Source organism: Podarcis bocagei, assembly GCF_964188305.1.
Source record: "Podarcis bocagei genome assembly, chromosome: 1".
NCBI lineage: Eukaryota > Metazoa > Chordata > Lepidosauria > Squamata > Lacertidae > Podarcis > Podarcis bocagei.
This window is the reverse complement of record NC_138125.1, coordinates 136,990,016-137,002,571: the sequence shown is the minus strand read 5'-3', so window position 1 is coordinate 137,002,571 and position 12,556 is coordinate 136,990,016. Positions and strand designations below refer to the sequence as shown.

The 12,556-nt window shown below is 46.1% G+C and overlaps 1 protein-coding gene across 3 annotated transcripts in view; it reads right to left on the bottom strand.

Annotated features, from left to right (window-relative positions):
• Positions 1–12,556, bottom strand: part of POFUT2 (protein O-fucosyltransferase 2) — a 30,130-nt gene that overhangs the window by 4,102 nt on the left and 13,472 nt on the right. The window contains exons 1-5 of one of the 3 annotated variants that reach the window (XM_081181268.1): positions 12,174–12,340; positions 10,168–10,418; positions 9,103–9,247; positions 7,581–7,688; positions 6,732–6,801 (exon numbers count right to left, since the gene is read on the bottom strand). In XM_081181268.1, the coding sequence (XP_081037394.1) occupies positions 6,732–6,801; positions 7,581–7,688; positions 9,103–9,247; positions 10,168–10,418; positions 12,174–12,325 (726 nt within the window). In that variant the 5' untranslated portion in view covers positions 12,326–12,340. Of the gene's footprint in view, positions 1–6,731; positions 6,802–7,580; positions 7,689–9,102; positions 9,248–10,167; positions 10,419–12,173; positions 12,341–12,556 lie in introns of those variants that run through there. The other 2 variants (XM_081181269.1, XM_081181270.1) reach the window with 2 other exon arrangements.

The following is a 12,556-nucleotide window of genomic DNA, read 5'->3' as shown; positions in this document are numbered from 1 at the left end:
GCTAAATTTGCTCTCTTTGCTTCAGAATGACTTGCCAAAATCAATTTAAATAAATTAGGATTAGTTGTTCTGGATATACATATGACCTCAAAACAAGAACTGGCAAGACTACTTCATATAACAGGATATAAAAAACAAAATACCTAAGGATCTCCCTGACGGAAAAAATCCAGGTAAACTGTATAAGTATAAAGAACTAAGACAATGCATTAGCAGTACCAAGTGTGAGAACAGTTTATGGATTAGCTTGGATTATTAAAGGAAGGTTTTGGTCAGGTAAGGATAATCTATGATTTGATACAGACTACTGTGGCCTATTTATTTCATTAGAAGCCATACTGCGGTTGGATAACAGGAAGATAATGTACTGCAAGATAACTTTTAAAATGTGTAATGTGATTACAGGAGAAAACAGCATAGGTCTTCCTTCAACGGAATTTTGGTGCATTACCACACCTTTAATTCAAATAATATTCTGGGATCATTTATAAAATAATTGCAGTAAATGTTTACGTTTAAGGATTTGGTAGTAAGTGGAAGTGCCTAGAAAATGCCAGGTTGTATATATCCTCTTTTCTTTAAAAAAAAAAAAAAAATTATTAACAGGCCAATCACACCACATTATTCAAATCACATTAGTTCCAAATTATACAGCCAAATTTTAAATTTTGTTGAGGGTACCCATACATCAAGCTCCGCACGAGTCCAAAATTCCGGATAACTCCAAGCATCACTTATTTTACTGCTTTAATTAGACAGTTCTATCCAGTTCGATCCGGATAGTCCTTTATTACTTCCTTTCTCTTCTTGTTGTTATCATATATTCCTTTCTTTGCGATCTCTGATGATTTTTACAAGCAGATTGAAAACTGGCGTCTCTGTGTGGGTTTTGTACTCTTCAAAGACCATATCACTCAGGGACAGCCTCTGTTCAATGCTTCCATAAACAAAATTAATCTTCGGTCTGTCCTTTATTTTTTCTCAGGCTAGCCAAATAAATCAAATAAATCAGGGGGCTCTGTCAGGTCAAACTTGCATTCCAACATTCCTTCTCTTTCGAACGATCCTGATTCTCCTCCCCCTGTCTTTCTTTCTCCGGCAAGCCTGTCTTGGCGAGACGCCATTCTTTAACTGCGTCATAAAAATTTTCCTCTTTCTCACCGTTCACCAATCTTCTCTCCTGTTGTAATCCATGCCACACAGCTCTTAAAATCCTGCTTATGATTAGTAAAAACGCGACGATCTTATTTCTTTCTGGGGTGAAGGGTTATTAATATCCCATCGTGCAAAGGAAAAAAAAAGAGTTTTTTCCTCCACCCCCCCTCGTTCCAAACATACAGTCTCCTAGTGGTGATTCATCAGATTTACTTATCCATCCGTCACTCCCGGTCACAGAGATCCATTAATCAGCAGTCTTATCTGTCGAGCTTTGCTTGATGTATGTGCTTCAGCTTCATTCCCAATCGTATGTTTCCAATTATAATTCCGAGCTGAAGCAACCAGCACGCGCTAATTGGAATCGGCGTCAGGAAGATCTGACTTCACCGAGGGCTCATGCCAAGTGTTCGGCACCCCCATCTCTCGGATCAGGGGGTGCATTGTAAACACCGCTGGCAAGACAGTGCCCCCCCCACCTCCTGGGGTGGGTGGGAAGGCTGCATACTTCCCATAGCAGCCCCTTAATTACCTCATATGGGTCAGAGAGTTGTTATTGTCGGCCATCTTCCAACGCGCCACCTGGTGGCCCCCCATATATATCCTCTTTTCTTAATGGCTCCTATGCCCTACAAAATGCCTTGAGACAATGTTTGCCAAGGGGCAAATAATAATAATAATAATAATAATAATAATAATAATAATAATAATAATAATAATAATAATTTTTTATTTATACCCCGCCCTCCCCAGCCAAGGCCGGGCTCAGAGCGGCTTACAAGCAATAATAAAAACAAGATGAGTGATTACAACTTAAAAACAAAAATAAAATACAACATTAAAATAATGGAACATTAAAATATTAAAATGGAGCCTCATTGCAGGAGAAGGAAAAGAAAAAAGAAAAAGGGGGCGGAGGGAATCAAATTGGCTCCAATCCAAAGGCCAGGCGGAACAACTCTGTCTTACAGGCCCTGCGGAAAGAGATCAGATCCTGCAGGGCCCTGGTCTCATGAGACAGAGCGTTCCACCAAGTTGGGGCCAGTGCTGAAAAGGCCCTGGCTCTGGTTGAAGCCAATCTAACTTCCTTAGGGCCTGGGACCACTAGGGTGTTGTTATTTATGGACCTTGAGGCTCTCCGTGGGGCATACCAGGCGAGGCGGTCCCGTAGGTACGAGGGTCCTAGGCCGTGAAGGGCTTTAAAGGTCAAAAGCAGCACCTTAAATCTGACCCTGTACTCCACCGGGAGCCAGTGCAGCTTGAAAAGCACTGGATGAATATGCTCCCATGGCAGAGACCCTGTGAGGAGCCTCGCTGCAGCATTCTGTACCCGCTGGAGTTTCTGGGACAGCTTCAAGGGCAGCCCCGCGTAGAGCGAGTTACAGTAGTCAAGCCTGGAGATGACTGTTGCATGGATCACTGTGGCCAGGTCGGGGCGGGAAAGGTAAGGGACCAACTGCTTGGTGCGGCGAAGGTGGAAAAATGTCGCCTTGGCTGTTGCTGTGACTTGCGCCTCCATGGAAAGGGAGGCGTCAAGGATTACACCCAAACTCTTAACGGAAGGCAATGGCACTAATTGGGCCCCCGCAAGAGAAGGGAGTTGGTCCCTCATCCCCATGCTATCCCGACCTAGCCATAGGACCTCTGTCTTCGAAGGATTTAGTTTCAATCGGCTCCCACGAAACCATCCAGCCACAGCTTCCAAGCATCTGGTCAGTGTGTAAGGGGCCGAGTTGGTGTGGCCATCCATCAGTAGATAGAGCTGAGTGTCATCAGCATATTGATGACAGCCCAGCCCAAAGCTCCGGATAATCTGGGCAAGAGGGCGCATAAAGATGTTAAAAAGCATTGGGGAGAGAATTGCGCCCTGCGGCACTCCACACACCAAGGAGTGGCGTGACGACATTTCCCTCCCCAGTGCCACCCTCTGTCCCCGACCAGAGATAAAAGAGCACAACCAGTTACGGGCTATGCCCTGTATCCCCACGTCTGCAAGGCGATGGTCCAGAAGATCATGATCGACCATGTCAAAGGCTGCTGACAAATCTAAAAGGATCAGCAGTCCTGACCCGCCTCGATCCAGTTGTCTACGAATATCATCTGTTAGGGCAACCAGAGCCGTCTCCGTCCCAAAACCAGGACGGAAACCGGACTGAAATGGATCTAATGCCGATGTTTCCTCCAGAAACCTACCAAGCTGTTCAGCAACCGCTCTCTCAATTACCTTACCCAGGTACGGAAGATTTGAAACTGGGCGGTAATTGGATAGGTCTAAGGGATCTAATGAAGTTTTCTTTAAGAGTGGACGCACCACTGCTTCCTTCAGTTCCCCTGGGAATGTCCCCGTGTCAAGGGACAAATTGATAATTTCAACCAGGGGGGTCCGCGCAACATCTGGACACTCCCTAATCAGCCAAGACGGGCACGGATCAAGGAGGCAGGTGGTGGGCCTACCAACTTGGAGGAATCTATCCACATCAGTAGGGAGTATCCGATCGAAATGGTCCAACACTGGACCTGAAGTCAGTCGAGGGGCCTCCAGTTCAGTCACTGTGTCTAAATTGGCAGGGAGGTCACGGCGGAGCAACAGGACTTTCTCCGCAAAAAAGCTCGCGAATGCCTCACAGCTGTGGGTCGAATTTGTGCTTAAATTTGGTTGTCCTCCTAAGGACGTTATTGACCTAATTATTCTAAAAAGTTGTGCCGGGCGAGAGCTAGCGGATGCAATGGAAGCTGCAAAGTAAGATTTCTTAGCAGCTTTCATAGCCATCTCATAGGCTTTCATAAGCGTCCTATAAGATGTTCTTGAGGCTCCGTCACGAGTCCGTCGCCATACTCGCTCTAGCCGTCTGAGATCCTGCTTCATTTTCCGGAGCTCCTCAGTAAACCAAGGGGCCCGGTTTCGACGGGGTCGCAGAGGGCGCTTAGGCGCGATCTCATCAATGGCTGCCAAGAGCCGGTTATTCCAGTCCTCAACAAGGTCATCTAATGAGTCGCCAGGAGGAGCAGGGTTCCGCAAGGCTTGTCGGAATCTATCAGGATCCATCAGTTTTCGCGGACGAGCCCAAATAGGTTCGCCACCCGAGCCGGGGAGGAGCGGGAAGTCAATCTTGGCTTTTAAAGCGTAGTGATCAGACCATGGCACTTTCACAGCAGGGAGCATGATCACATCTATGCCAGCCCCAAAGATCAGATCCAACGTGTGGCCTGCTTGATGAGTGGGGCCCAAAACAAACTGGGAGAGCCCTAGTGTTGCCATGGAAGTCACTAGGTCTAGAGCCTGTGAGGAGGGAGCGGCATCGGCATGGACGTTGAAGTCTCCCAAAACCAGTAGGTTTGGGAACTCCAAGGCCCAGCCCGCCACCACCTCCAGCAGATCTGACAGGGTGGCTGCAGATGTGCTGGGTGGTCGGTACACCAGCCAGACAGCCAAGCTCTCCTTGGTGCCCCACACGAGACCAACACATTCAATGCCAGAGATCGCCGGTGATGGCAGAGCTCTGAAAGAGCAATCCTCCCGGAATAACAATGCTACTCCTCCCCCCCGACCTACAGTCCGCGATTGATGGAGGACAGAGAAACCTGGGGGTGTTATCTCATGTAGGGAGACTACTTCGCCTTCCCATACCCAGGTCTCCGTCACGCAAGCCAGGTCAATCCCCTGCGAGACAAAAAAGTCACGCATGGTGGCAGTTTTGTTGCCTATGGACCTGGCATTGCACAGCACCAATGACGGAGGTGTGTAATCCTTGTTTTCCCTACCCTCATCCCTTGGGATGGGGCGTAGATTGGAAGGGGTTCGAGGATCACTGCATCTCGAAACCCTTCGCCGATAGAGATATCTAGCCCTACCGCCATTCCTCCCTAGCCCTTCAATTGTGGAAATCCTAGATCCCATACTAGCCTCCCCAATAGATGGGTAACATCCCCTCAATAACAAGCCATCCTTGGGCCAGGACTCCTGGGTCAAAATGGTATGGGAAAGAGGTGGAGGTCTGATAGGGTAAGTATCCCTAGAAGATAAAACCCAACCAACCGCACCCCAAGCGGGGGGGACAGTCCCATGGTGTTTCATTAACTGTCAATCCCCCTCTCCCTCCTGGGTTAATTGGAGGATTGTTGGTTCTATCTGTGGCTGTGGAAGTATTAATGAGGTATGTGTTATAAAATGTGGATCACTGGCCAACAAAGAGCCAGATTCGAATTCGGAAGATCTGTCCATCCTGTCTTGCCAGGAGTACAGTAGAGAAGGCTGATCATTCTGATAAGTTTTTGGAACATTAGGCAAAGGTCCAGATGTAGAGTTGGTGCTGGATATCTCCAGATTGTCAGCAACATAGAATTCTTTAGGTGTTGTTGCCATAGAAATGTCGGAGGTGCCAAATTCCTCATCTAATTTGGTGTCGTTTGAAAAGGGAACAGGGAGTTGCACTGATGTCTTTCTATGGGATAAAGAGCTATTGGACGTCTTTAAATATTGTGCTCTAGGCTCTACTGTCCTTATATTTTGGGTAGAAATCTCAGTCTTTATACTCATTAGCCTTTTCTTCAGGTCTTGTAATTCTAGGCTTACAGAGTTCTTTTCTTCCTTCGGGCAATTAGTATTTCTAGTGTTGAGCTTGGTTTCCTTTATCCGCATTAGCTTTGACTCTATGCAAGGGACCAATTGCCTCCTTGTTTCGTCTTTAAATACCCTCACTGGGCGGAGAGAGTGGGACCACCATAGAGTATCCTTTATCTCCATGAGTCGAGATGGGAGGGTTGATGACCTAAAGGTCATAAATAGGCGCATGGTGTTTCTCAAGGTAGGCAGGAAGTGGAAATTTTCTAGATCTACATTTCGGTAATGGTAATTCAAGAGCTGAGACAAGGACATAGTAATTTGTCTGCGGTTCATCCACCTATGAGTGTATCGGTGAATCTCAAGCATTATCTGGTTCGTTTGCAAGACTTGACAGGACCTCACTTCATCCATAGTTTGAGTTGGTGAGTTGTTAACAGAGTCATTTCTTATCATCCCTTGGGCATTTAAAGGGGAGGAACTAGTATCCAATTGTTTCTCAATGTTAACTATTCTGGTGAGGATTTCATCCAGTCTTTGGAGAACCAGAACCATAGTATCTGCAGACAACATGCAAATCTCTTGGTAGGGGTGCGTATCCCGAATTGGTTGAAAGCAGGCTCCTCTGCCTCCTAGAGGCATGGGTGGGTCAGCGTTAGGAGTGGGAGGAATCCCTCCTGCTCCTGTTCTTGCCCTCTTGGACGGATTAGCTTTCTCTGGGAGGAGGAGGGTCGGGTCATTGAGATCCTCCTTAAGGGGGGGTGAGGTTCCCCCAACGTTGTTACTCACTGTTTGTTCTATTTGCTCCAATTTCTCGGTTTCCTCAACCCGCTCTGTTTCTGAGCCAGGGCAGATGGTGTTGGCTCTCTGCCGATTCTTTGTTTTAGAGGAATTGTGAGTCTCAATAATGGTCTTCTGGCTCTTTGCACCTCGTTTTCTCCTTCCGGCAGGCATTCTCAATAAGGAAGTCAAAAATAAGTGGATCATATGGGAAAGACAGCTAGAAAATACTTACATTCCAATAATCTTTGCCACCATAGTGGTCATGAAGGAGATTTTCAGCTCGGTCTAGCATCACTGACCTACTAAAAATGATAAAACCAAGTGTACATTCCCTTGCAAAATAGCTTACATCAATTTATAGTTTAAGGAAGCAGAGAAGTCCATGGATGCACAAAAATGAACACTGCAATTTATTTTTCGGGGGGTGGGGTAGGTGAAAATTGAGAAACCTTTCTTAACCCAGAAAATCCTAAACCCAGACAGCTCAACAATTAGCATTCTGTGGAGGAAATGTTGATCATGTACTTTGGGGACACCTTATTCTGGCTTGTAATTAAAGACAGGTAGGCACCATCGATGTGGAACAGATAATTTTCCAGTGCTTTGTTTTTCTTTTTTCTTTCTTTTCTGTTTCGTAAGTTAATTGGTAAGAATGCATGGATGTTAATTGTAAATACAGTATTAGATGAGCTCAGCAGTTAACATTTCATTTCTTTACCAAATGAAAGTTAAATAAAAGGCTACATTAATTTCTCAGTCTAGGATATTATATTTTTTCAAAAGCAAATTAACCTATACAAATTAGCCAAAGTTTGCATATGGTAATTTGGATTTTCCTCAGGGGAAACTTCACAGTTCGAGATTTCTTGGGGAGGGGAATCATTTACAAACTGAGGGTTTTTATGGATTCCTCCTTCTCTGTCTTAGTGGTGTTGCAATAGGTTTCAATGTGAGATTACAAACAACACAAACCTTCATACTTGTTAAGAGTGAACGGGGTAGGTGGGTTTAAAGCTTGCCTTTCTCTGCGCAAAGCAAATATGGAAACATTTGAGATAGAAAATAATAGATTGTGTCTGACCGAGCAGAGATGTTCAAAAGGAGAGGAGCTATGACAGAGGCAGAGCCCTGGACAGATAAACAAGTCACATTCATGCCGCGTGTTTCTTCGTAGCCCCAGAACCATCCCCTATAAAACAAGATGAAAATCATTAATAGATTGGCATATACAATATGACAGAAATTAAAACAATCTTGCTGATTTGAACACAGTCAAAGAAATCTTTTTATTATTTTTATCCTCTTGCAAGTCTGAGCTCATTCCAGGTTTTAGGCTGCCTGTCACCCTGCAACTGTTAGCTACTCGTGTATACTCCTCCTTTGTGATTTCCCCTTTCTCCCACTTCTTATACACACCATTCTTAAATCTCAGCTCATCCGTAAGCTCCTTATGCAGCTGCGCCAATTTCTTTAGATGTCTCACACTTTTCTCTCTTGTTGAAATTGTCTGCATTTGGGCCTTCAATATTTCTCCTTTTAGAAATTCCTATTCATCTTGAACTCCCTTCTCTTTGAGTATTTCTGACCGTGGAATTTCACTCATTAGTTCCTTAAACTTTTTGAAATTGGCCTTCTTAAAGTTGAGAGTGCATGTCTGAATGTACTCAGCTTTCCCTTGCATCTGTATCATGAAACCCAGGACACGACCACTTCCTCACAAGTTTCTGAGTACTTCCACTTCGTATTAAAAGCTCCAATTTGTCTTGATTCCCATACTCTTTGCATTTGTGTAGACATCTGAAACCATGAGTTACTCCAACTGTGGTTTTGTTACTGGCTAACTGATCCTTAAACAATTCCCACCAAAGTGTAAGAAAAAATCGGTTGATGTGGCCAGAGTATTGATATAGGTAGCAATATGTAACAATTTATGTAACAATATAGGAACTCGGGTGGCGCTGTGGGTTAAACTACAAAGCCTAGGACCTGCTGATCAGAAGGTCGGCGGTTCGAATCCCCGTGACGGGATGAGCTCCCATTGCTTGGTCCCTGCTCCTGCCAACCTAGCAGCTCGAAAGCACGCCAAAGTGCAAGTAGATAAATAGGTACCGCTCCGGCGGGAAGGTAAATGGCGTTTCTGTGCGCTGCTCTGGTTCGCCAGAAGCGCCTTAGTCATGCTGGCCACATGACCTGGAAGTTGTACGCCGGCTCCCTCGGCCAATAAAGCGAGATGAGCGCCGCAACCCCAGAGTCGGCCACGACTGGACCTAATGGTCAGGGGTCCCTTTTAACTATGTAACAATAGCAGCATTGGCTATGTTTTTGGACTATTTAAATTTCTGTGCTGTTAACCATTCTGTGTTTATTGTAAACAGAATGGAAGATGCCCATCTTCAAAAATAAATACATATTTTTCATTTAGGAAGAGCATGCTGATGCAGCAATAATAAAATACTCATTGAACAAAAGAAAAACTGTTTTAATGTTAAAAATTCCAATGAAAGTTTTTTTTCAGGGGGGACATTTAGGGACTTGTGGAGAAAATATCTGCATTCTAGGTGCCCGGCTGTAATTATAATGCAACTACTATTATAGAAGATTACCTGTAGTATTTATGTTTGTCTGTCGAATACATTAGTTGGTCAATACATGGCCTTTCATCTATTTTCTCCTCCCAAGTCCCATCTTTCCATCCTTCAGCATAACTTTGCAAAACATACACCTGATCAATAAAGGGTCCACCTGACTCTGAATAATGAACAAAAATCAGCACATGAGTATAACATCTATATGTATTTCATTTTATACAGCAGATATCAAGTGGAGCAACTAGCATTATCTCTAGCTGCATACAGTTACTTCCAAAGTAATTATCTACAGAAACCAGAATGTCAGTTAATAGAAAGAGGGTTTGAGTTGGAGCCCTGTGAATCTGGTCACTGCATCTTCAGAAAAAGACAAATAATCTGGAGAGGATTTGGAAGAGAGCTACAGGTTATCTCAAATGTTTCTATAAAAAGCACCTTCTGATTTTATTAAGTTGGCATGAACCTCAACCCTGTGCCAATTCAAGAAATGCACTGACACAATCCCCAAGAGGTGTCCATCCAGACTGTGCTTAAAAACCTCTAGCGAAAGAGACAACATTACTTCCAAGGCAGTCTGTTTCACTGCCCACAACTCATCCCATCACAAATCTGCTCCATCCTACCTACAAATCTGCTCCATCATCTGTATGATGCAGCCCTTCAAGCAAGACAGGAGACTGTGCATGGATGCAACCGGAGCAGAAACCACCATTATGCCAACTGCAAAAATGGGTGCCACATTAACAAAAATCTGTATCTTCTGTTTCTCCAAGCAACTATGGTCATGCCCAAATAAGATATTATTGTTTCATTTAATATTTGCTAAATGGCATATGCATGCAATTGTGCAACAGCTAGCATGTACCTACTAATATATTTTAGCCTTCATAATAGTAGATATCCCTCTACCCCCTGAGAGATAGTGGTGGTGAGAAAGGTAACATATCCGCATTTGGAATTCTACTTTAGAAATGTTATCTATTTCAAACACCTCATTTAACAGAATGCAAGCAGAAAAGCCCACCACAAAACTACTTCAAGATTGCATAGAATACTGATTATTTAATAGTAATATTTTACCTGCAAGGAACTCTTCGTACTCAATAACTGGTATGTTTTTACTGAGGCTGGGAACATCAAAGAATTCCAACCAAGGAATTCGGATCTGATGAATGTCAGGACTCTGCCAGTGATAGAGACGGCCCCAGGGAGGCAAAACCAATACCCAGGCTTCATGTTTCAACAAAGTTTTTATAAGAGAAGCAACTCTTATATAGACATCTCTGCGGAGGTTGAAACCTTCCGGTGGGTTTACATCATACAAAAGATACCTGGAGATAACAAAATAAAGTTACTTGAAAAAACTAAAGAAGAGTCATGATTTGCAATCTCCAGTGACTTCCTAGTTCTGAATAAGGCAGATACACAGTCAGCTGTGCTTTTGGAGGATACAGAGTTTGGGGTACAATCTTCTCCCCTGGTGAAAAACAGTGGGGACTAAATAGAACAGTGGAGTCATAACCACCTCCGGAGCCCATCTGCTTGTGCCAGCCGGGATAGAAGTTGTGGGAGAGCAGGAAACAAGGAAATGCCCATTCAAATAAGTATTAGGCAACCTGGACAGTTTTTAAAGTGTTTAGCTTTGTTTTACTAAATACTAGTAAAATAAACAAGATAAATTAGATCGCACTCTGAATTTAAACTGAATTTTCTGATGCAAATCCTTGTAATTCAGTCCCCCCCCCCCCACAAAAAAACACCTCCATCACTGCCAGTAGTTGGACTGGCTTAGGGTGCAGCAACAACTTGGCTAACTCATGTCCAACCCCCACCCACTTTCTTCATAGGTTTATGCTGGCCAAGTTGGGTGGGTAGAACAGGGACCTCCATGGTGGCAGAGTCTCTTCACTAAGCCAGGATGAACAAGGCACCTGCCTCATCCAGAGTTTGGATTGCTCTGTTCACCATCTGGGAAGGGAATCTTAGAACAGAAGGAAGACAGACATTCTAAGGGGGAACTTTCCATCCATTCGCTCTCTTCATCTACCCAGACTACCCAAGCTGGTGTCTATTTAGTCAACACCAATTGCATGACCTATACTGTATTTCCTCTTCTCAATGGCAGAGCACACACTTTGCATGCAGAAATCACAACCCCTGGCATCTCCTGGAAGGGATGGGGAGTCCTGGACAGCTGCTGCCAATCAGTGCCAATAAAGCAGACCTAAGGTGGACCAGAGGTCTGATTTACTTTATGACAGCTTCCTATGTCCTGCTGTTGATATACAGTTGTACCTCTGCTTACTTATCCCTCCGGTTATGTAAATTTTGGGATACGTAAGCGGCAAACTGGGAGTATATTTCCGGGGTTTTGCCATGTGCGCAGAAGTGGTCTCTCCAGTTGTGAAAACCTAGGGATCAGCAGACCGGACCTCCGGAATGGATCCCGTCCGCAACTGGAAGGACCAGTGTATTCTCATAAGTTTTATAAATACTAACTGCTGCTTCTAATACTAATTTATTTCCGTTTCCAAAGAGAGGGCAGCTACTGCTTTTTTGTGCCAATCAGAGGAATTTTGCAGTGGGCCCCAATTAGCTGAGTGTTTGCAGAATCTCCTGAATTGTAAGACCCTTTTGCAACTGCCCTTTCCCATCTCCTTTAGGATCATTGCATTGAGTTGGCCCTTCCTAGCTCAACGCCAGGCTTTCCAACCCAATTCCTACGCTTCAACTTCCCTGCTCAGGATGGGACCCTTTCAACTCGGTTCAACCCCGGGATAACGCGCTGTTCAGATATCCTCTGCTGCCTATGAATACATGAATTTTTAAAATAAAGAATAAAAATCTGTTAGATCAGTTTGAGGGTAGATTCCCACGGGAGTCGCTTCGTGTCCGCCTGAGGTACCAGAAGAGACGCCGCGTTGACGGCGGGAGCCCAGCGGGGCCGAGGCGGAGAGGCGCCTGCCAGGGGTCCCGAAAGGTCCCCTCGCCGGACTCTGGCTGACGGGGCCGGCCCGGGGGGAGAGACGACCAGCAGCGCCCCTCCGGCCCTGGCGAGGCCTTCCCGCCCTCTCGCCCTTCCTCACCGTCTCCGGGGCGCGGCGGCGGCGGCGGGCAAGGAGGCTGCGCCGTGTCCCGCGCGGAAGGCGGCCTGGTGGGGCGGCTGGGCGGCGGCGGCGAGCGCGATCAGGACGAGGAGCTGCGGCGGCGGGAGGCCGGGGAGTCGCGGGGCCGCCATGCGCGCCGGGCGGAGAGGCGCGGGCCGGGCGGGGCCTTTCGCCGAGCCGGGGAATCTCCCCGGGAAGGAGGCGGCCCCGGAGCTCAGCCGCTCCCGCCTTCGCTCTCCCCCCGCGGGCGATGCCGTCCGTCGCTCCCTCCCAGAGACCCGCCTGCCGGAGGGCGGGCAGGCCGGCGTGGGCCGTCGCCAGGAGAAAGCGGCTCCCCGAGGCTGGCGGGGCCGCCCTCGCCC